Here is a 25977-nt window from a genome sequence, read left to right as displayed (position 1 = left end):
TAGGAATGGTTCACACGCAGCAGGGAGGTGGCAGCAGTAACAATATTTAAATACAGAAATGCTGTAGTCATTTTGCGCACTAGGTCCCATTCTGCTCCAATGTAGCATGACTTATAAAGCTCTTTAAGAAGGTCCTTACCATGAAAAAGCACTCCATAAAATTAAAAGTGATTGACTGATTGATTGATTTGCGTTTAACTAATATGGATGTCAATACTGTATCAAAAGCTGAAGCATAAAGCAATTGCATGAGAGCAAAAATATCTAGACGTTGTGATTTATCCTTTACTGTTCATGACAGTTTTTTTCTTAGTTTTTGTTACCAAAGCTTTCTGCAGAAATGAAGCCAGAAACATTTTAATGTTGAATATTTGATTTTATTTTACTTTCGCTGAAAAATGTTTTGAAATGTTGGTATTGTCTAACAATACCGTCTTCTGATACTGTCACCATTTCCTTGTTTTATACCAGCTTTGTATTTCTAAATCTTACAAAAATGCTTAAATCTTTTGTGAGCTCTGATATAAGATTTCACAGTTTATTTTTGTGTTTTATTACAAGATATTCTTCTAGACAGTGCCTTTGGTACAATGTCACACCAACCAATGGCGATATTTGCTCTAAATCTAAAAGAGTTTAGATGCTACTGATCAGATGTTCTGGGCAAGTAAGCTGCTTTATTACTACTGTATACTGTATATCAATACATGAAACAATAACTTTATTGTATGTCTCAAGTCACATACAATACATTTAAAAGGTGTACAGATGGCAGGACGTTCAGTTTTAGAGATCTAAAGTTACTGCTTTACTGTATGTTTGTGCTGGTATTTGTGCATCTATATGACGTGGGGTACGCAAGACATCTGCTAATTTCAAGACTGCTAGAAAAAAGTAAGATTCTGATGTTTACTTTTTAGTGTTTGGTTAAAAGGGTTTTGAACGTTCTTTTTGTATTCTTTTTTCTTAAGGCTTGTTCATTTGTAGGCACGTGCTGTATAAACGTTAACTTCAGCTGAAATGAAATTCAAATTTGGAAGCTACCCATTGTATGAGACTGCTACAATACAGTAGGTGACACGTGTCTTGTCTGTTTGCCTTTTGATTCTGCAATCTTGCAAATTATGGTTTCAATTTGTCAGGTTTGATTTGTGTTTCCATCTTGTCCTAAAAAGCAGTGTGGTAATGTCCAGAATCAAAACCCATGTATATAGATGTGCACACTTGAACATCTGTGGTGAAGTACCTTGATGAAAAGTACAATAGGAGTGTTGCTGTGGGGACTTAAAACTACAATCTCCCGATTAAGAGCCCAGAGCCCTAACTATTCCTCTACGCTATTCCTTTGTCTCAAACGCAGCACTCATGCTACTCCTTCCGAGTTTTATTACCTCCTCAATTGTTGTCCTTCCAAGCACACAGTGACAAACACTGTGCAGGTGAATACATGTGTGGACCCTGAATTACTATCCCACAGGCTCTGAGGTTCATCCATACTGGATAAATCATTGGAGGTCTGGTAATCTGGAAATCGGTTTGGGGCCTGTCCTAAGGTACTGTAGATTGACACCTTCAGCTTCAGGTAATGTCTGATGTCTTGTTAGAGAAATGTGGGAAGTGCGCATACATGAGGTGCGCTCTAAATGTTAAAAAAATCTGTAGATCTGCCTTGACTTGTTATACACTGAGATACCTACTGTAATTGCATATGTTGTCAGACATGAGGACCAACACCAAAATATAAACTTAAATGTTGTCCCTTACCAGGTCAATTAAACTGAGATTTACAGTATATTCCCTTCAGACAATAGTGGAGCAAATATCTTTTAAGGCTGTGAATAGGAGGGAGAAATAAGTACCCTCTGTGTTTGGGATCCTTCAAGCAATGACTGCTTGAGCTACTAGCAGACAAATGTCCTCATTTGAATGCTTATGTTTCTCATCCTAATGTAAAGGTGGGCCATGTTCCACAACACAGAAGTACTCAGGTTGGTGAAGAAAACAATACTTTACAAATTACCCTAATGGTAAACCAAATCAGTTAATTAAATCTCTTTAGAATAGTGAAGCACAGACAATGACTCTATTGCCAATCTATGACAACAGAGTTGAACTCTTGTGATAGATATATCACATATAGTCTTCGTATATGCTCTGTTCTATCCTTTTAAATTGAATAATCCAATAAGTTAACTATCTGTGAGCCATAAACTGTAGAGTTGAGGCAGCCTCAGGACTCCCATTTCACTGCACTGCAGCAGGCACCCTCTTTACTTAAATTAGTGTTTCGGTGACTGCTGGAGATTATTCAAATTAACAAGGGGTATCTGGAAAACATGATTTCCAGAAATGTAAAGATTCCATTGTATTTCAATCTTAAAATTCATGTTTGTCCATCCATCTCTTATCAGAAGCCATTTTTATTATTGAGGACCACAGCTCCCTCTGAGCTGGAGGCTAGCCTGGATGTATTCGGTAGAAGCTGGGACTTAACCTTGAAACGGGCTTTTGTAGAGCACACAGATGTACCAGAAAATCAAGATACTCTGATTCACCTCACCCAACATGTATTTTGGAACTTTTTGGTAGGAAATTGGAGAACTTAGAGAAAACCCGAAAGAACATGCAAGTCGACACAAAATATTCTTACTTAAATTAATGTTCAGAACTTATTATAATCTATCTGCAGAAGTAAGCAACCAAACAATACATCATATTTCAAACCAGTGACCTGGGTTTTTGGGTCTCCTTACAAGCAGTGTGTTTATAAACCATTTCCATGACTGTGCTTCATATCCAACTATTGTGAGCAGTGTATATAGTAAGATTTTAGGGACACACATGTATTGCTCATTTTGGAAGACCAGGGCTACGACCCATGTGCATGCTGGAATCCTACCAGCTCATCAAAGGAGTTACTGTACAATGCCTTTTTGAACATACAGGACCGGAGAACCTGATTAGATACCTAAGATGCATTCTACTGTATATTTACTGTATATTGTTAAATACAAGGAAGAGAACTGGAGGTATGGGTAGAAAAAGGTATATAAGAAATTGAGATATAATAGAGGAACACTAAAGATATAGTATCATAACAGTGATGCAAAACAAATAAGAGAATATAGTAAGAAAATATTAGATACATTACGTGTGTGAGAGAGATGTGCTTCCTTCTGCATGTGTCTCAATATTTCCAAACAATACATACTGTATGTAAGAACCTACTGTACTCTTAACTAGATGATACACAGTGAGAAATTAAATTGCAGTGAGAAATGAGGCATAACTGGTTGCTTGTGAGCAACAAGGAAAGGGACACAGAGAAAATAAATAGTTTAAGAGACCGGTGCTACAAAAGAATAAAAAATAATGGAAATTTCCAGTTAGATCTGTGATAATAAATGATGTAAGACATTTTTGTTTAAGCACTTTGTACAGGACATATTCCATGCTCCTCCGAATCCTTTTTAAGTTTCTTTAAGGGTGATACCAGGCTTTTCTTGTCAACTCCAGCAATGTGCCTGCATGATCTGCCTCATATTTCCTATGGATGTCCACTTCTTGGAAAGGTTTCAGTCAAGTTATTTGCTTGCTATTTCTTAATTATTCCTCTAACTGTGGACTTGGGCACCAATACTTTTTAGCCTCCATTATTTTCATACTGTCTGCCACAGTTGCATCCTCACTATTGTCTAGATCCTGTTCACCCCTTTATCAGTGGATCTGATTGTCACATAATAATAATTGCTTACCCTTATATAGCGCTCTTCTGGACACTCCACTCAAAGCGCTTTACAGGTAATGGGGACTCCCCTCCACCACCACCAATGTGCAGCATCCACCTGGATGATGCGACGGCAGCCATAGTGCGCCAGAACGCTCACCACACACCAGCTATCAGTGGGGAGGAGAGCAGAGTGATGAAGCCATTTCATAGATGGGGATTACTAGGAGGCCATGACTGGTAAGGGCCAACGGGAAATCCTACACCCCTACTCTTTTCAAGAAACGCCCTGGGATTTTTAATGACCACAGAGAGTCAGGACCTCGGTTTTATGTCTCATCCGAAGGACGGCGCCTGTTTACAGTGTAGTGTCCCCATCGCTATACTGGGGCATTAGGACCCACGTGGACCGCAGGGTGAGCTCCCCCTGCTGCCACTTCCAACAGCAACCTTAGTTTTTTCCCAGGAGGTCTCCCATCCAGGTACTGACCAGGCTCACACCTGCTGAGCTTCAGTGGGTTACCTGTTGTGAGTTGCAGGGTGATATGGCTGCTGGTCATTGCATTTCACATGCATTTCAATCCACAAATGTTTGCTTTCACTCTTCCACTCTAACAGTAGAGTTTGAGGGTTTTCTTTCAAATGAGGGTTTCTTGAAATCTTGACCTTTCACCAAGCTGTGGGTTTGGGGTTTTTCATGATTATTTCAATGTATGTAACAGCAATTGTTTATGAGGCTAAATTTGTTTAGTTTAGTGATATTTCTCCCAAGTGTATGTAAGTATAACACTTTAGACCTGCTAATTCTTTCTAACACCTAATGGTTAAGGTGTTGTAATGAATTTAATAATAACATCACTTTATTAACCCTTCACAATTTATAACATCACTTTATTAACCCTTTACAATTTCTTGCATTAGGGATTATCTTTTCGCATACCCCAGCTTGCTCTCCATGAGACACACAAACAGGGAGAGAGCCTGGGGTCAGAGCACAGGGTCTGCCATTGTACAGCACCCCCTGAGCAGTTTGGCTTAAGGGCCTTGCTCAGGCCCAACAGAGTAGGATTCCTCTGGCAGCTGTGGGAATTGAACCAGCAACCTTCTAGCCACAGGTACAGATCCTTAGCCACAGAGCCACCGCTCTTCCCCTCTTTCACTGCTCTTTTTTTAGTGCACATCTGCACTAAGTGCAGAATTTAGTGCAGAATTTAGTGCACATCTGCTCCTCATTTTATTGCACTAGGAAATTTAATGACACACAATGAAAAGTTTTTTAGAACTCATAGATTTTGTTTGACCCTACCATATGTTTAAGGTCTGTCATCCCTTTGAGGCCTGTATTTATATAACTTAAATTTTCTAATTCATCCTCTTTTGTATTCTCTTCATTACAGAAATTTAATTTAACTCCTATATTATGTTACCTTTCAGTGTTATTTTGTCTTAGAGTGTTCAGAAGAGAGGACACAAACATAGGCCAGGACCAGTGTTGGGTAAAACCACTTCTAAAAAGCAATCCATCACAGTTACAAACTGTTTGTGTAAGGTATTATTATTTTTTAAATGAATAAGGAAGTGGTGACAATTATTTTTAATAATTATACTTATAATATAATATGTTGCTTAACTGGTAGGTCAATTAGCTTCTGGGAAAATTGGCCCTAGGTGTAAGTGCATGGTTGCGTCTGTGTGTCTGCCTTGAGATGGATGGGTGTCTGTCTGTCTCGTCCGTCCCATCCCTGCCTTACTCCTGTACTTGCCTGGATAGGCACTGGCTCCCCATTGATCCTGAATTGGAAGAAGTGGTGAAAAATTGATGGATATGTTGCTGTATATATAGTAATTATACACACACTACTCAGATCAGTGTAACTGATGACTTTAAAAAAAATTATTAACCCTACTTTGTTACTATGTAGTCCGTTTAAAGAAGTAATCCCTTATGTGAGTGATTTGTAACTCTAATGCATTACTTTTTAAAAGTAACTTTCCCTGAACAGCAGTTTAGCCATATGTAAAATGTCAATGTCAAACTATGTTATGCTCGTTGCCATGGATGAGTGGCAGGGCAAGCTGGTATCTACACGGCACCTGGCCACATGTACCATCTGACATTCAGAGCTGGTTACCGTGGTAATTAATTCAACGAGAGTCTGGAGGCAATTATCCATCACACCAGCCTCAGGTGGTTCAAGACTACATACTGTACACTAATCCGTGATCTCTCAGTGCTCAGGTACTCTGTTATAGCGTTTGCTATGTTTTGGGGTTCACACCAGGTTTCAAGTTCTTGCTGTGTTTGCTTCCTGGATTCTGGACTGTTGCTTCACCCTGACTTCGTTCTCTGGATTCTCCTCCTCTGTCACTTTGTACTGTGTCTCTTGGTTTTGAACTTTGCTCATCTCTGTTTATGGCTCTGGATTGTCTCCACAGCTGGCTGCAAACACCATGCTACCTGCACATACTGTTGTTTGCCTGTTTCCCTGTGTTTCTCTGGCACCTGTTTGGTTTTTCTTTCTGAAACACGTTACCTATATTACCCTCAGCACTGACACATTACAGGCTACAGACTGATTAAAACAATACCAGACAGAATCACATTAGAGCAGTGTCTCAGCACTTATACTGTCCACTGGGTGTGTTACTACATTAGGAAGGATTCTTGGACAAACAGCTGCACAGTCAGTGGCTCTGTTTTGTGTGGTGTTGCTGGGTCTTCTTCCTTTTCTTCTTTATACCTAGAATTCTCTTCACAAGCAGTGTATTTGTATATGATTTCCACCACTGTTTGCGCTTCATATTGAACCAGTCAGAGCAATATCATAACTTCTTAGGGATATATTTTTTATTTGGTAAAACAAGGGTTATGACCCATGCGCACACTGGAATCCTGCCAGCCCATCAAAGGAGTTAAGATGACTTTTTAAACATACAGGACCAACAAACCTGATTAGATGCCTAAGATGCATTCTGTATTTATATTGTTCAATATACAAAAGAGCAGTAGAGGTACAGACAGAAAAAGGACAGAGGTTTTTTTATTGAGGAACATTTAAAATCGGTGATCATAACAATGGCATAAAAGAAGAGAAAAAAGTAAGAATAAATTAGTTACCATAGTTTCATAGATTCTATTTACGTTTCTGCCTGCAAAATATGTGAGCTTCTGATTTTTTCTTAATATATTAGGATATCTAATCATTTTGTTTGCTTTTGAACTTTTTATTGTCATACATATTGTCATGTATTTCAGGAGTTCTAGTCATTCTGTGTACACTATGGGTATTAAGTGGACTACAGCATCACTTTGTACTTCCCAGGTACTAGGTGCTAGGGTCTGGTATATGTTTTAGTCAAAAATGTTTATTTTTCTAAGATGAGCTTCCTTGTAAAACGTGCTGAGCTGTGGCTGAGCTGTCCAGACTAAGAGGTGAATACTCCTAGCCTGACTTTTTAGTTCCTTCTGCAGTTCTTCCTCGTATAGTACCATTGTCTGGAACTCTTTTATCACACTTAAAATCCGACCCGACTCTCCCAATTTCATAGAATGCATAGTTCAATTTTTTATTGGTTTGCAGAATTGGTTTTCTAAAATATTCATTTTAAATCTGCAAATCTACTAAAAATCACATCTCGGTGTTTTAATGAAGTCCTACAGTATATGAAATATGTGGACACCAACAATGCTAGGATAATTAGATGCAATACTAATAATGATTAAACTGCTCATGAAAACCTGTCAGTATCATTCAGTTCACAATAGTGATGTTCCCTGAATTACATCGGTTTTCTAGAAGTGTTCTGAAAAAAACATCTGTATGCTCTAATGAGTTTCTGCTTTTTTCCATATCCTCCCTGACTGCAGGAATTCTCAAACAGGTTGGTAGGCTGACAAGTAGCTTTGCTATTTAAGATAAAATAATGCAATTATAAGGTCTCTGTATGTACTGTACTGTCTATGTCAAGAACAGATGAAGTCACAGGAAACAGTGGCTTTTTTGGGGGAAAGTAACATGCGTTGTTGCTAGAAAATGACATTGTAAACTCTAAACTAAACTAAAATTCGTGTATCAGAGTCAAAGATGTCCCAGAACATCCACGCACACCTGTGTGTATAAACCAGCTTTAATTATTTTATACATATGGTGGCAACAGTGGTACAGTGGTCAGCACTGGGGCCTGGGGTTCAATTTCAGACCCAGGGTGCTATCCACAAGGAGTTTGTACGTTCCTTCTGTGTTCGTATAGGTTTCATCCATGTGCTCAGTTTCCTATAACCGCAATCCGAAGACATAGCAGTAGGTTACTTGGTGTCTGGGAAACAGGCCCTGACTTGAGTGTGTGTGTTTGTGTCTGTGTCTGTCCTGTGATGAGCTGCCGTCCTGTCCAGGCTGTATCCTGCCTTATGTCCATTGCTTGCTGACATAGGCTCCAGCTCCCCTGAGACACTGATTTGGATTAAAAGGCTAGAAGTTGGATGGATGTTATATATAACTATACAGTTATAGTAATAATTATGTTACACTCTGTTATTTTTGAGTCAATGACTGTGAAAATGTAGTATAAAGTATTTATTCAGAAAATATACATTTTGTGATTGAACTGGATCATGGATTTTTATAATTATCTGTTTCTGTACTTTTTCCCATTTCCCAAAAACTACTTCTGTATTTTTACACTTTCTGTACTTTAACATTTTTTAATCAGTGACACAGATTTAACATAATGCTACCTCTGTGTGCTTTTGTCAAGGAGTCCAAAAAACAAACAAACTAGACAGTCTTTCCTGGAATGAGCATTAAATGCCTTCATAATTTTCATGTCATTTTTCATGCGTGCTTTTATATCCCGTATATGCTTTTTAAAATATTTTAATCTCATTCATTTAGAAAATGTTCAAATGTATTTGTGTCAAGAAATACAACTGAGCAGCAACAGTACTGAGAAATGTCAGCAAACTACTTAAGCATCATTAATATATTGCCTTAATTTACCCAGACTCGTCCCAATCAGATAAGTAATATTGATTAACTGTTCATAAGGTATGATCAGTGACAACTTTTGTCAGCAAAGAGTCAACAAGCCAAATTAATGAATCAGATCTCTGACTGAAACACACACATAACTTTGATTGTTCTCAGACTCTTGTGGTTAAGATGCAGGTTCAACAGGCTTTCTAGAATTGTGTCCAGTTGGCAACCCTAACTGTGCCATTTTGTGATTCTGTGATTCAGCAATAATGACATTTTTTGGGGAAAAAAAACTTAACACTTTAAAAGCCTTTCCTGTCTTATAATGTATGGACAGGTGGCCTACTGCTTATTCCAGCCTGGGACTCACAAGTACTCTTTGCTTGCCTTTCCTGTGTGAGACCTCCAGACAGTTTGACAAGAAAGCATACTAGTTCAGCTGGCCAAAAGAGCAGACAGCTTATGCTGTGGCCTTGCAATACTGAAGTCTTCTTCAGGGAGATGTGAGATCACCCTAAGAGGTTCATCATAGGTGACGAGCTCTGTTACTATTGATAAGACCTTTTAAATTGTTTTCAGCTCTTAAACAGCTGGAGATTTCAAATTACCTATAAAGTTTTACAAGTACCTTGAAACCTCAAACTTTGGAGGACATAGTAACAATTAAAAAGGTCCAATTCAGCACATTATTAGTTTAATTAAAGGCTCAATTAAGTAATTGATGGCTCACTTGCAAAGAAAAGGGGGAAAAAGGGATCTCAAGGACTAAGATTGTAGCTCCCTTCCGTATGCGCTCCAGCAGTACCTAGTGGTCGTTCGTATTGACAGACTTTAAGATTAATACCGGTCAGAACGGAACACTTAAGCAACTTTTTTTTTTCTCCTCTTTTAGCTGCGATTGGATTTCCGAGCATTAAAGAACAAATTAGGTTTGACTTTTATCCAAAACAGGATCAGCCCCAGCTTTTACTAAATCATGTTTGGGGCTTTAATGTCAAAAGCTTCACGGAAACCTAAAACGCTAGTGAGTCAGAGAGTGGAAGCTAACTTTATTAGTCGCCCCAGGGGACAAGTGGGGATTCTTTTATGTTAAAACTGCGACAGTGTGCAAGCACAAATGGCGGGGAGAGATAACTAGCAGAACAGCAAGACAGACGCCTTTCCCAGCATTAATGAACAAACTTCACCTTGGTGAGGAATAACGGTTTATTTTATTGTATGTGTCCCCTGATTTATTACCATCTCTCAGCCAGTGGTTTATTGCTTCCCTTATCGTGTTTACAGCATTCCTGTACTGTATCTTTGAGGCCCTCACTACATTGGTTTGGATAGTGAATCAAAAAGGAGACAAGGCAAACAAACAAAACGTATTCCAAAATCCTTCAGTAATAATATGCATCAGATAGTCATGAATGCATTTTCCAGGTACTGTAACTTTTTCATTTATTGTAACACATCCTATATGACTAGAGAGAGTGTTATAATGGTCACATTTCAGCAACAAACGAATGAACAGTATCCGCTGGATGTGGGAATCGTAAAGGCTGGCACTGAGATTCATTGTAATGACCTGAGAGTGTCATTTGTGTAAGGGATAACTTACACAAATAATACTAACCTGCTGAGCTAATACAGTGTCCCAAAGTAATCCCAATACTTAAAATAGATGTGAATGCATATTGCATTGTGTATACATTCCGTCATTTTTCCAGCTATTGTATATGAATGCATAGTTCAATTCAAGGCTCAAATCACATGCTTCTTACCCATTCAATGTATTTTTTCATTGTATTGTTGTACTCATTCACCATCTGCTACTGTATTTAAGCAACAGTGCCGGATGTATCTATTCTGTAGAAGGACTATCTTCTTTGACCATCCATCACTGGTTAGGGAAGCAGAGGCGACAAAGTCCTGTGGTGGAGTTGCCTGTAAGGGTTGTGTCTGTCTTTCATTTCAGTATGGAGCAGGTCCACACAATCAAGTTTTAAAACTACTGTCCAGTTGTGCACATTTGATGGAACTGTTGGTTGGAATGGCAGTAAGCAGATGTAAGAGAACAAGTAATAACTAAGAAGAGACTTAGAAAAGCTTAGGCCCCGATATTCCAATTTAGTGTTTATTTTAAAACAGGAATGCAGACTCAAAGCAGAACTCACTATTTTGGCTTGGCATTAAATCAGAGGTGATTTTTTGTTGTTTTTTTTTTAAATTAAATAATCATTTAATTTAATCATTCAAAATTTGTTTTGGAGATCCCTCTAAAAAATGTAACGTTACGATAAATATGTTTCAGGGATATGAGTTTGTATTGTTATATTGCTTTAGAAATATTTAGTTTTATGTTATTTACTATTGTCAGAAAGATTGCCAAATATACACTACCTTGATTTTAAGAGGCAAAAACTCTTTTGAGGATATACTCATTAAGCCACAGGGGCCTGGTTTCCATGGTGATCAATTTCACGGTGATCAAGTCATCGGTGCTCCAGGTAATAGAGATGGCGATGGACCAAAGTAATAGGAAAAGCAGGAAATATAGAACTACAGAAGTGTCTTCCATAAGATCAAGCTGGCATTGGCCAAACTAAAAGAGAGCTTTAATGCTCTTTCTGGATGCCCAGGGAAAATGACTTTTATCTTGTGTCTCAAATTGGAGAAGATAGGCATATAAATTTATTAGAATGCTTTAAGATTTGCCATTTAATTGAGCTGTGCTCATTTGGTAGTAAATTATATTTAACATTGTTTTTCCAAATTTTACATGGACACCGACACCAATTCAAAATAAATCATTTGACTTTTAGTAAAAGTGCATTTGGGGTCATTATTGTCTCCCAGGACTCAGTTCGTGAGTTGAGGTGTTACTGTGCCCATTCATGATTTCTTACCGTGCACACAAAGCAGAGCTGCAGCAGCAATGGGGGTGTTCCGAGAGCATTCTCAGATTTCCATTGTAGATTCCCGATGCCTTCTGGCTGCCTCATTCCTGGAGAGTTCAATTTTTTGTTAAAGCTGTGCAGCTAGATCTATGGAAAGTGTACTATTTTTAAGTATGTATTGATTAAATAACTTGCTATTATGTGATCTGCAGTGTGTCCCAGTTGTTTTTATACTGATGCATCTCTACAGTGCCTCAGCTGCACAGCCACAGAAGCAGCAATAAGCCTGCTATGCCAAAATGTCAGCTTTCTGCCTCAGAAACCCCAAGCACTGCTGGGCATCCTGGGGAGTGACAGTATCTTATGCTATGAGACCTGTACATTGTCTTGCTTTACTTATTGCCCGTGAGTTTGGACCAGCTGATGCACTGAAAGAGCCGAGTCTTTTTAGCCCTCAGCAGAGAAAACTACTAAGGGATCTGATCCAAGTGTTCAAAATCCTGCAGACTTTCAGAACCCAGTGGATTCAGAACAAACAAGGAAGCCCAATGGCAAAACTATGAGGAAGTGCTTTTAAAACTTGCAGATGACTCACTCTCCTGAGGTTCTCAAGAAAATAGGCTGTTCCAATTGAGGTGGGCTCATAGTGTACGGCTGGGGAGTCTGAGCTTCAGAAACAAAAACCAGAAGGATGAAACAAGGGCTGTTGCTCTGAAATGTATGTCCTCTGCCTGCAAATTTGGACAGAGCGATGACCACTGACGCCGACTGATCATCCCCCAACCAAATTCTCAGTTTTGCCTCCAGTGTATTCATTGTTTCGGCTCTCCGCTTTTGTTATTTTTGCCCCTTTCAGATTAAATATCATATCTTTTCAGAATAAAACAGTGTTGCATACTGTTCACAAATCACAAAAGTGAAAATCCAAAACCCCAGGTGGCATGGAACTGTTTTATTTTAATTAATTTCAAACGCACTCATTCCAGTGTAAGGGGAGTTGGCACCTGAAGAATAAATGTCCAAATCCTCATCGCGTTGTTATAAAAAGGGCTTTGTCTGTTCTGCGTTTCACTGCAACAGTGGCTGCGCCTTTCTGTGAGCACAGTTTTCTGAAGGGGACTCTTTTACGAAAGGGGACCCCCACAGATTAAAGAAAAAAAAACGATTTACGGCTCGGACACAACGAGCCATCGCGTCCTAGTTTTGGGGCCGCGCGGCTTTTAAAATCGGCGCTCAGCGCTGGATAGTTCCGGCGCACCCCTGTTGACGACGGCCCTGTCTTGTGTTGCAGGCGCTTCGGGACAAAGTGTGCCTCCTGCCAGCAGGGCATCCCCCCCACGCAGGTGGTGCGGAAAGCCCAGGACTTCGTCTACCACCTGCACTGCTTCGCCTGTGTCATGTGCAACCGGCAGCTGGCCACGGGCGACGAGTTCTACCTCATGGAGGATGGGAGGCTGGTGTGCAAAGAGGACTACGAAACCGCCAAACAGAACGGTACACAGGGATCGGGATGATGAGGGAGGGCAGCGTATTCCTCTTTTTACCCGTAAAAGCCTTCTGGACCCAACCGCTCCACACATGCACTGTACACTGGTTCTGTTGCATTTGGAACGGTGTCTGCCATTGGTTTCGATTGCTGTTCTGGGCTCCACAGTTTAAGGCCAATATTCGTAAAAGGCCATTTTAAAACCCCATGGATTTTGCAGCCGGGCCTTCCCAGTGGGTAAATCCCAAAATAAACTTCAAAGCTGCAATGGATCTTTCAGTTATTACTAAATTAATAACCCCTGTGGGTAGTTTTCATGTTTCATTATGGATTTTGTAGCACTGGGACTATTGTTCTCTTTGTGAATAAGTCAAGAAAACCTATCATGGTGAACAAGGTGTCCCCAGAGATTGAATTATATGAATTTAATAGTACCTTCCAAAATCTGTAGGCAGAGATGCGAATGGGGCTTAGATGATGAATGCATTAATCAAAAGGTAACTGTCTCACTAGACTTAAAAAAGTGAATTTTGTAAAGTTTTCTGGGTTTGTGTCACTGTTCTTCTGGCTGTCCATTCACACACCTGTTGTTCTGCTTTCACTGGTTGGTTATGCTTTGTGAAGCTGAAGTGTTGCTTAATTTTCATCTCCTCTTCCAGTGAAATGCCAGCTCCAATTGGTTAGGCAGTGCTAATGAAAACTACAGCAGAAGAGCGGAATGCAAATTTTCAATTGTTATACTGTACATACAGTACAATGTTTTGACATAATCAGCTAAACTTCTTAGGTGAGGTGGACTGGCAATATTCCGTTCGCTCAAAGTAACACTACAGGATAGGAGTGCTGGTCCTCTGGTTTCACAGTTCCCAGGTTTTCTTGTTCCCTTTAAATTGTCAACAGCTAAAAGCTACAAACTGGATTGTAATTGGACCACTTAAACTCTTCTCTTAGGTGTATGTATGTTTATAACGTACAAACATAAAAAGCTTGCTGTGTTGCAGACCTTGAGGGTTAAGACTGGGAAGCCATGATTTTGCTTGATAAGCAAAGTGTTCAACCTAGGGTGACCATATTACTCACTGGGGCACTTTGAGCAAGACAGGAATACCATTAAAATGAAGGACTTTAATGTGTAAATTCAGCATTGCGGAAAAGAAAATTGGTGCTTTACACTGGTGAGCAGTAAACATGCAATACTCATCATCTGTTCACTATAAAACCTCCTAAAGATGCTTTTGAACAAATAAGGAGCCTTGTTCAGTTGGTTTGTTTGCCTGCTGGAATAGTGATAATAAATTATTACACCTCACAATCACGAATACATTATTACTACTTTGTAGAAAATTAAACAGAACCTTTAAAATGAAAATGACTTAAAGAGTAAAGTTAAATATCAGTTCCTGCCAGGTTAATGACACAATCTGATATTTTTTAGAGTAATGGATGTAAATTATTTGCCTGATTTAAAATGTTACCATTAAAAATGGTGTTGGGACTGTAGTAGTGTGATCAACCCTCATTATTCTCTGCACTGAGATGCTTTGGTGACACAAATTAGATTAATCCACACTTTTTAAGACAAATTATTCCTTGTCCTGGATGGCCAACAAGTCTGTGGGTTTTCAAAGTGTCTTTCAAGCAGCCATACCTGAGTAGCTGGGAGTAGCTGTTAAGTTGGTCCAGTTAAGCTTGTGTAAATGAGATGGTTTAGCTCATTAGAAGGCTGAGCTGGAATGAGCACCCACAGACACACCCAGCCCACCAGGACTAGAGCTGAACGGCCCTATTCTAAGATTTTAGAATAAGAACTAAAATATGAACAATGGTTTGAGCCGGCAGAAGGTGACAATTTCATTAGAGAGAGAAAATGCAGGAAATGCACTTGACCCCTTCATCAATGAAAAAACCCTCAGGGGTCTTCAGTTTCTCAGTAATTAGCTCTGAAGCTTAACTGACCGCTTCATGGATTTCATGCTGAAAGCCTTGGTTCCTTATTTATTGAGATTTCTATCATACTCTCATTGATTATGTTAAGTGAAGGAATGGTAGATTCCCAATAACTATTGAGTCCTAGCAACCCATACAGCTAGGGAGACTGACAGACCAAAACATAGTGGTTAATACAGTGCTAATCCTCTCAACAGACCTACAGTAGGTTGGCACTCTCAGGCTTTGCTCCTCTTAGTCACTAGATAACTGGGATAAAATAGTGTTCTTTTTGTAACAGAAAAATTGCAAAACAAGCCTGAAGGTTAATCTGGAATAAGAATTAATGTGGAAATATTTGCGGGAGCCTTTTTTTTTTAAATGAAACCTTTGCTCGTCTTAATTCTAGACTTTACAATGTCATGGACACCCAAAGGACTTATGTAACAGTATACTTATTAATTGTATGGTTTCACATCACTCATGCACGTTTTAGATCAGCTTTACCATTTAGATCATCAGAATTATTGCGGTTTCAGTGACATTCATTTTAAAAAAATGAAGATTTTTTTTCATACAGTTTTAAAGCAAAGCATATTCTCTCTTTTTTAAAGTTTAAGTAAAGACTCACTAATGATCAAAAGTCAATGATTATCTCTGAAAAAAAAATATTACATCTTTTGTATATGTATCACAAAGCAAACAATAGTAAAACTGATTTTCCCTTTATTAATAAAAGTAGGCCCAGCTATTCTTACTTTAGGAAACTGGTGGAATTGTTAATTTTTAATGTAGCTAAACCTGTTTGTGCCAAAAATGGCCAGATGTTTTAGACCACTGAAATATTATATGTTTCACTTTATTTTCTGGATGCAGACCAACAACTTAAATTGCCCATGTTTACTAACAATATGTCATTATGTACTGTATTATTGAATTGCAGTTTCCCTCATACTGTATGTGGTATATCGCCCTGCAAAACATTTAGACATCAGCGCCATTGGAGAATTCAAATAACTGAAGGTCTTGTGTCTTCAACAAGCATGTTTTGTGGGATAGGTATAATCTGCAGAATTCCAGACCAGGTCACATTTTGAGCAGTTATCATTGAAATACTGTTTCTGCACTCACCGCTATCTCGTTGAGTGACAACTAACGAAGGTACAGCAGGGAGTCTGGTTGGAATTCCGGAGCACGGAACAGCTCGGCCTTTGTATTGCAGAAAAGCGGGTATCCCCAGAGCCCTGAGTAGAGGTTACCCCGGTAAGAACCCCTGTTTCTAACGCAGATGATTCAGAGGCGGGAGCCAAGAGACCACGGACGACCATCACCGCCAAGCAGCTGGAGACGCTGAAGAATGCCTACAAGAACTCTCCGAAACCGGCACGCCACGTGCGAGAACAGCTGTCCTCGGAGACAGGGCTGGACATGAGAGTGGTTCAGGTGAGTGGGGGTGGATTTCCAGTCACTGAATTTACTGAACGTCAGCTGGTAATGCGGGATTAGGCTTCAAACCACCTTTGCTTCCTCGCACCAAGAAAACGGGGACTTAATCTCTGTCACCTTGCTTGGGGTTGTCTCACCTGGGGTTCACCTTCTGACATGGATATACCCTTTAATCTGTACAGTAAGATACTAAGGTGAAAGCAATGCAAAGGAAAGGAAATTGAGTTTTAGTACAAACACAATGGAGTATAAAGAAGTATAATAAACTCAATACCAACCACAGATAGTCACGACAAAGCAACGTGCACGCTTTAATATAGCAGCAAATGGAAACCCGTTTGACTCGTTGTGCTCTTTTTGATAACTTGATGTCTGCAATTGAAGAAATGATTCATCACCTTTGATCGCCTTTCTTTACTAGAAGTAGCAAGCAGAGAATGCATTGTAAAAGAAGAGCCCCTTATATTAAAAAGCGCTCCGCAGTACAGCGGAAGTGTCCTGTTCTCAGTGCTTGGGGTTTAAAGACACGAATGCATGATGGCACATGGACTGAGCAGCTTGGTAGTTTTATTTTTGCTCCGCTAAGTGGTTGTGTCACTTATAGAGTATGTCCTTGTCATGGCTGCTGCAATTTAATATGACAGGGCTGGACATACAATTGTTTTCCTACTCTGGTTTAAGAACATATAACATATTATGTAGAACATATAACATATTAAGAACATATAACATATAATTTAATATGACAGGGCTGGACATACAATTGTTTTCCTATTCTGGTTTAAGAACATATAACAAGCAGAAACGTTCTTCATCCGTGCACAGCCATAGCTATTCAGCCCCCGTGTCTCTAACGTGTAGTTTCCATTCATCTGGATATCCCAGTTTACATCTGCCAGTCCATTTCATTGTTGTGGTCAGTAAAACGCCCTAGCGATCACATGATATGGCGGGCCGGACGGGCTGACGCGGCGCGGTTTCGCTCTTGCCTCAGGTGTGGTTCCAGAACCGGCGAGCGAAAGAGAAGCGACTAAAGAAGGACGCGGGGCGGCACCGCTGGGGACAGTTCTACAAGAACGTGAAGCGGAGCCGCGGGGGAAGCAAGCCCGAGAAGGAGAGCTCAGCGGAGGACGGAGGGCTCAGCGACAGCGAGCTCAGCTTCAGAGGTCGGGGGGGGAAACACGTCCGCACACTTACGATTCTGGTTTCACTTCCCATTTTTTTCCCTTCCAGGTTTCATAGATTTTCTCAGATTTGTGTAGCAACCAGAAGAGTAAGGTATAGTGGACTGTAGTCCATTTTCTGATATTATACAGAAATAAAGCACCTAATGAGCTCAGCTATTTGTACCAATTTTTAAGCAAGATATTTGCCTTTTTTTAAACAAAAATAAATGTTTTTAAAAATGAAGATTTCTTGAAACACAGTCTCCCCGATTATTATTTTTTTGTTAATTTAACAGATTATATCAAGTTAAAACAGAGTTTCTATAAGCATTAAAGAAAACTAAGCAGTGAAGTACATCCCTGGACATGAAGGGCCCTCCTGACACCTGATCCGCATTCTGCCTTGCTTCCTGTTGTGTAGATTCCCCTAAATAGGCGATCATGCAGCAGAGGCTACGTGAAGACCCAGGAGACATTTTGGAATGGCCCTGTTTATTTTGTGTTTGCAAGCACGTTTTGGAATCTCGTAAAACTCAAGTCTCTTTGAGAATGGGTTTTACGAGAAAGGAAACAGGGCACACAAACTCTATTAAAGCAGGTAAAGCTTTTTAGTCAATTAGCTAGAGAGTGCTCGCAGTTCTTTTTGATATCGAGGGCAGCTCTCAGCACTTGACAGGCAAGTGGTTTAGTTTAGTGGCTCAGCCTCACACCACACAGGACTTGAGAGAGTGCTCTGTGTCCACAGCAGGGGAATCAGTCAGTTTGCACTCATTTAACTTTGGAAGGCAATTTTCTCTTATTGAACTTTAAAGTGTAAAAATGTACCGACAGCTAGAGTAAATACATTTTACAACAATATACAGAATCTGATTAAAATCAGCAGTCCCACCTGTAAGGGACTGGTCTAGTTTTCTTCTCTTAGACACGTGCATGAGCATTGTGATCAGGCCTGATGTGTTTGTGCCAATTCTATTTTGTGCGTTGTATTGTGTTACGTATCATCTCCATGCCAGGGCATTTAACAAGGTGGGGCTCTTGATCTTAATGCCATTACAGTGCTCTCAAAAATATTATACCTTTATGCTTTGCTCTCAAAAAGTATATTTACTGTATTATGAATCGTAATTATGAAATAGAAAATGTCTGAGGTCTTAGCCTACAGCTTCTTAAACTTGTGTAGTCCAGGTGACACCATTTAGCACAACCTGTCAAACACCATTATGAATCTGAATCTTTTTAATAGCAAGAAGAACTGAAAATAAATCACTTAAAAAAAACCTGCTACAACCCACTTCATAGGTCATCAGTCTTGTACAAGAGCCTGGATAACTGGAATAAATACAATCAATATTTATATACTAACATTCATATTGATATAATAAATACCTATAATATTAAGCATTAGATATTTGTCATCTTTTCTCTAAATTATTGACTTGGCAGTGGGTGGCTCTGTGGCTAAGGATCTGTGCCTGTGGCTGGAAGGTTGCTGGTTCAAATCCCACAGCTGGCGGAGGAATCCTACTCTGTTGGGCCCCTGAGCAGGGCCCTGAACCCCAACTGCTCCAGGGGTGCTGTATAAATGGCTGACCCTGCGCCATAACTGTTTAGGATCCATAAATAGATTTACGCTACTAATGTGGCAAGAGAGCGTCAATTGTTAAAAAGGCCCTTTCCTGATGTTGTACTCTCTCTCCCTGCAGAGGATCAGATACTGTCGGACCTGGGCCACTCCAACGGGCTCTACGGCAGCATGGGAGATGTGGGCAATGGAAACCTGCTGAACGGCAGCTTCTCTCTGGACGGCACGGGACAGCCCTACCACGACTTGCGAGCCAACAGCCCCTACGGTGTCCCCCAGTCGCCCTCCTCCATCGTCTCTCTGCCTGCCCACACGCCCCTGCTCAATAATCTGGGCTTCTCCATGGACAGCATCATGGCACAGGGTGGGCAGGGGGTGAGCCAGGCGCTGAGAGCCATGACAGGGGGGCCCACCTCTGACCTGTCCACTGGCAGCAGTGCTGGCTACCCAGACTTCCCCACCAGCCCAGCCTCCTGGCTGGACGAGATGGATCACTCCCAGTTTTAGACTGGCCCAGCCGGGCCCTATCACATGGCGAGCAGCTTTTTACCTTTCTACAGAGCTATTTTTAAAGGGAGCATTTGAAGAGCTTCACATCCAAAGGAACTTTGGTTGGGGACACAGCGACTGCTGGGTGGATGGGCAGCTGGCGAAGAGCAGGGATGTCACTCTTTTCAGGTGGACAGTCTGAGCCCGGGACCTTAGAAGAAGAAAGATTGTCCAGCACTGCAGTTCGGGATGACATCATCAAAGGACAACGCTTCACATCTTCACATCCATCTCATCATTTATTTTCTCTTCCTTGTCAGTCTTTTTGACTCTTATTTCTCAATTCTGTTTAAAATCTGGCCGGAGAATTATTTTAGTGTTCCTAGGCATGCCAAAATTCACAGCTGAGTCTTTCGTGGGAGGTTTTTCCAAAAGAAAATTGAATGTCAAAAGCCTGACTGCCTCTGGAGAAAGCAGGCTAATATTCACGTTAAAGCATTTATTTTGCACTTTACCTTAATTCTTTTGCACATACTGTATACCATACATAGCTCTTTCTAAATGCATGCAAACATCTAGTCAGGGGATGGATGCTTTCTGTAGAAAACAAGATGGAATTGTAGCCATCTAAGCAATAACTTTAGATCGCTAGATTAAGAGAAGAAGTAGTGAGCTCTACAGGAGTTAATTTTCCCCAATTATAAGTGTTTTTAAAGGACTAAAGATACTCCTGTACAACACATAAAGCTGTATGGTCAAATTGAAACACTTACCATTCCAAGGTCCAGAACAAGAATTGGGTCTAATGTTCTGGTTTTAGTTCAGAGTTATTGGGTTGTTTGACATTCAACTTTTCGCTGAAACTAAAGTAATTATGGAAAAAGCAAGAAAACACTTGAGATAAAACACCGTATATGGTAATTGGTAATGATAAAACTTCAACCTTGTTAAGGCTTCCTGATGTTTCTATCAGGACTAGTGTAATGGCAAAGGTTGTTCCTCTGGTCACTCCTAAGATTAGGAAAGATCGATGGGGTGGCATCACAGTAGTTAACATTTCAATTGGAATTTTAGCTGTGACTTTTTTTTTGTTTGCAGGGACACGCATCCAGTGCTGTGATTTCTAAAATGTTCAAATCAGCTCATTTCTGATTCACAATTGATACCACAAGCCTGGAGATGCGGTAATGGCTGTTTCACTGTGGTGAAGGTACTGTGGTCATTTGGCACCTGCTACTGCTTTAAAAACGTACTGCAACCATGATACGTCTGCTTCACAGTACAGTCTAAAATCAAACAGAAACCAGTGGACATAGATTTGCCACTCCTAAAACTGTGTTGAACAACTAATGAGCTAAATTAGACCTCCCAGTGTCTTCTGGTTTTTGTTCCAACCCCAGATGTTAATTTAACATTTTTTTCAAATTATTTCCTTGCTTAGACACATAAAGGATATTTCTTAAGGTCTTTGGCAGTTGTTAAATTAAAACATTCACTTAATTACAGTTACCTATAAACACTTTGGAGCCAGCATAGAAATGTTACAATTATGAAGTTAAGTGATGAGACACACAGAGCTCAGAAGGAACAAAGAACAAAAAACATACTGGGCTGAGTTTGACAGCCCTGCTTTAGAAAGACCACCCACAGCAGGCCTGTGTACCCACATCAACATTCGAACTGTATCTGCCTGAGAGCTGGCACAACCGGCCCAGTGACTCCCATGGCATACCTTTTGCTTCGTTTTGAGGCTTTTCAGTTGTTTTCCAGGTCTTAAAAAAGTCATTTCAAGAGTAAGATGTCAAAATTCCAGGCAATACGTGACAGTTAAAAAGGCCGATTTAAGCAAGTTACAAGTTTAGACTTGGCATTATGAAGGCGTAAACTGGAAAAGCCCATTTTAATGTATTTGAATCGACTATTGTATATGACATCGCTTTCTACAGTATGTGTTACATATGTTTTTGTTCAGGCAGATGGTGTGATACACTCTGTATACTGTGTCACTTATCACATCTTTGAGCAGCAAGCACAACACCATGGTGAGCTGATGCATATTTGCTTCTATGAAGGGTCATTTAACTGCAGTGTGGGGCTAAAACATTAGTGGCTCTAATGTTATGACATAGGAAGGTCCTAATAAACCAAAGTAAGCTGTAGTGAACTGGAAAAGGGTGATGGCGCCACCTCAATAACACATTTTGTAACGCACGCTCTGTGAGCCATGTCTGGGATGGACAGACAGGGTATTGGAAGACAATAAAATACCCCAAATCCAATAATATATATATATATATTTAAAAAAGAAAAAAATACTTTCTGTTGCCTCAGAACTTTGGAGTCTTAATTGTTGTAAATTTTGTACAGTTTCAAAAGTGGAGTCTTGTTTCATGAGCGCTATTTATTGCCATGTGTCTTTGAGGGAAAAAAAAGAAAGCAGTGAGTCTATTTGTATATGCCTTCTGTCCGTTGGCATGAACTGTGTACAGTGAAATCTATATAAAAAATAAAGTTGACATGTCTTTGGATTTTTCATGACTAATTCTGCATTATTTCTTCCTGGGTGGTCATGGTAGGTTTCGTATCGATTCAACCATTCACTGCTACCAGAAAATGAAGACTCAAAAACATACCAGCTTGAGAGACGCACGTCTGTATCTTTGATGCGGTTGACGATGAATGAACAATTAATTGGGCAGGATGGGGCAGTGCTCGCTTGTTCAAATCCCAGTTTTGCTCCTGTTGTACCTGTGAGCAAGGTACAATTATCCACTTTGCTCTGGTAAAACGCCCAGCTGTATAAGTGGGTGCAGATATAAGTTGCTTTGGGACATTTAACCCAAAAGGTATTTTGATTTAAATTAAACTAATGAAACAAAAAAAATCTAGCCAATAATATATACCTTATGTGCATGTGAAATTAGTTCCTCTCAGCCCTACAATTCATATACAGTATGCATGAAATAACAATTGAAACAGACTATTTCCCCATTTGATTAGATCCTCCTTTGTACTTTCTGGGGCTTGTGCTTTCTACAGTATATCTAGAAAGCTCCAGTCACAATTAGTGTTCATTTTATGTATTGTTGATTCGAATGTAACCTGACGGTTAATGTCAGATTTATGTGCGAGCTCGTTTTCCCATTGTCGTTCGTGCATACAATCAGGTAGTTAGAACAGCACGTTCCACAGTGGCATTACAACTATGTACTGCACATTAAAGCCAGGGGTAGAATCCTCAGCTCATCACAGGTCTGTGCATTAGCTTGTGTTTTCTACGAATGCACTTAAGGAAGAAAAGCTAGAATAAATGTGTTTTTGCAAAGTACCACTAAAAGTGCTTTAAACCATGTTATAAAACAGCATATCAAATCTGGGAAGCCTTTATAGCGCTGGATAAAAATGTGCTGACCTTACTACAGAAAAAAACAAAAAACAGTTTTTTAATGGTCTATGGACCATTGCTGTCTCTGTTCCGACAGCTGCTCTGTATGAAATATACGCTGCTTCTTGTGTTTTGCTGTAGCTTTAAAAAAGGATGGGCACGTGGTGGGTTGAGGACACTGATCCCAAGGCTACTAAAGACTGCAGCAGATTGTAATATTGTACTAGACCAAACCCTTTTTATCCCCTCTTTGTTAACTAATTTTAAGCTGCTTTATGAAATGTGGATAAATACGCTGTGCTGTCACAGAATCGAGAGTCTGTACAGCTTAACATAGCAAAACAAAAAGTCTTGCTCAAAAAATATTGAAACAAAGAGATCCACTGATACTGTTTAATAAGAAAGCCTTATGATGGCAATGACTCTTCAAAGGTTTCGCTCAAAGGGAGTAAGAAACCAAAAACATGCTTAACTTTAATGGTTTTTATCCCGAATATGGCTATTTAATGCAAAAAAGCCAATACAGTATTTCTGCCACCGCTGTAATATTCATGTAACAGCATTTCAAGATGTAGGATGAAATTTGAAGAAACAAACTTAACATCTTTTAAAATTTGGAATAATTAATTATTTACCTTTTTATACCACAGATTTGGAAGCCCTCTAATCACTGTATTTTCTGACAGAACCATTTGGAAGCCCAAATCTTTCTTTATTGAATTACTTTATGAAGAGTCACAAAACAAAAAGTGTCTTTTTTACCTCCTGTCTGATGTTATCCTTACTCACTTGAACTGCTTACCCTGTCCCTTCACTAAAATCAGGCGTCTCACACTATCAGAAAATACAGATCTGCCACCTAATTTAGATATTAACATAAACTATTCACCTACGCTGAGAAGTGAACTGATCTTGAGCTGGTCATTTACTTAGCCAGCAGCCTTTCAAAGAATGAGGTTGCCTGTGCTGCCATCTGCCTTGTACTACTGTACCTAAAGATAATGCCAATTACAAGAGAGGTGACTTTAAAGTTCTAAGAATGTACGACCACAGTTGTCTCTAGGAAAATCTGGGCCTTGTTGCATTGCAATAAGAAGATAAGCCTATTACATGAAGATTGCAGAAAGTTCAATTATTGATTAATGCAATGATGCAAGCAAAGCAATTAATTCCTGGTAATTTACAGTACAGCTTCTCATGAACAAATGCAAGAATTTCCTCAATAATTTAGGGAGGAAACAAATGCAATATCACAACACATGATAAAGAGTGCACTGATGATGACAGTAAATACATTGTGAAAACCTGACTATGGCTTTTATTTTGCTCTATTCTTTAATGAACATATGTAAGATGAACAATCCAGATATCAGCAGAAACAGAGAGGCTTCTACAGAATCACAGCCATACAGAGGCTCCGCCTGTACAGACGCGGGTAGAGAGATGTTCTTTCGTTTGATTTCATTTTCAATTAATCTCGCCGAACACCACAAGTTTTCTCTAAGAACAAACCTAAATACTGCTGCAATTTTTGTCATGGCATTGATTGGACACACTGCACCCATTAATGGACAACATTTAATAGTGTACACTACAAAGATAAACAGCAATAAGACAGTTATGATAATTTACACGGCACTTACGCCACGGGTATAAATATAAATCTATAAAATCCTGCGCCGTTTGCGTTTGCCGCGATGACGAAGCATGAGCACGAGCAGCAATTTTCATCAATCAAAGGGCTTTTATTACAAACTTTCCAAAAGCGACCATTTAAAATTTCTTCTGTGAGGACAGAAAATGGATCAAACTAAAGTTTAAAAGCCCCACTGGGACATCTGCTCAGCGAAAATTTCTGTTCATTTCAGGACCTCCGAAGCATGAATTCCATCTAGAACAACCGCAATATGTGACCTACTTTCCCAGAGTAAGCATCATCTTTTAAAGGGCGAGTTTCTTCACCTGGATGCTTTTTTGATGCACACATGCTAACTTTATGGCTGTAGCATTTAAAAAAAATGGTGCCTTTACCTGTTTTAAAGCTCTCGTTTAGAGCTTGGCAAAGTAAGGTGAATAAATTCATATTCATACAATCTAAAACAAGACAGGTTTTGGACAGAAACATGCCATTATAGATAAGTATGAAAGTTTAAAAGGACATACCTTACAAACATAAGGGGGGGTTGTTTTCAACACCCACGACACAAGGGGCTTTTCATCTGCCAGTGGCTAAAGGTTTGGGCTAGCATGCCAATAATAAACCATTTGTTCGAAGCAAGCATTGTACCAATCCAGCCTTGCGACAAACAGCTGGCCATCTGGCTTTAATGGTGTTACAGAGCCAGGGAAGGCGACTTGTAAAATGCAAAAATGCTAAATAAAGCATGCTAAGCAATATGGGACCCACTTCAGCTGCAGTTTCAAGAGTGAAAGCTCAGGAAAATTGCAGCCCATAATGGAAACATAATGGGCTTAGTGTCACAATTGTGCGGGCAGGCCAAGAGAAACTGCTGTCACTGAGCTGCTGTGGCTGAGAAGGATTTAGAAATCAATTTTTAAAAAGAGGGGTCACAAATGTTACATTACTGGGCACTACAACTTAACCTGATGCAACTCATTTGTGCCTGCTGCAGCAGCGTGGCAGCACAAAGTCACAAGTCTTCTTTTTTTAACACTGTCTAATGCCTCATTTTAAAGGAGATTTGAGTGGAAGGATTATGGCCTCATTGTTTGGTCAAATATGCCATTAGCTACTTTATCAATCTGTAGTTAAGAGCAGATACAGATTTAAATTTCATTTGCTGAGGGGGCTGATCGGATGGACTTCAGGAAACAAAGCAGATTTGCGAGGAAGCCCATGTGTTGGCTATTTGGAAAACATCCAGACATACCTTAAGTGACATCATATGTATGTT

The 25977-nt window shown here is 39.7% G+C and overlaps 1 protein-coding gene across 2 annotated transcripts in view; it reads left to right on the top strand.

The window, feature by feature from the left end:
- Positions 1-19695, top strand: part of lhx4 (LIM homeobox 4) — a 49354-nt gene extending 29659 nt beyond the window's left edge. For both annotated transcript variants that reach the window (XM_088927811.1, XM_088927812.1), the window contains exons 3-6: positions 12874-13076; positions 16283-16437; positions 17435-17606; positions 19310-19695. In XM_088927811.1, coding sequence (XP_088783937.1) covers positions 12874-13076; positions 16283-16437; positions 17435-17606; positions 19310-19695 — 916 coding nt within the window. The remainder of the gene's footprint in view (positions 1-12873; positions 13077-16282; positions 16438-17434; positions 17607-19309) is intronic.
- Positions 19696-25977: the final 6282 nt, after the last annotated feature.

The sequence above is a fragment of the Atractosteus spatula genome, chromosome 11 (assembly GCF_055471065.1).
Source record: "Atractosteus spatula isolate fAtrSpa1 chromosome 11, fAtrSpa1.hap1, whole genome shotgun sequence".
NCBI lineage: Eukaryota > Metazoa > Chordata > Actinopteri > Semionotiformes > Lepisosteidae > Atractosteus > Atractosteus spatula.
This window is presented reverse-complemented; position numbering and strand designations above follow the sequence as displayed.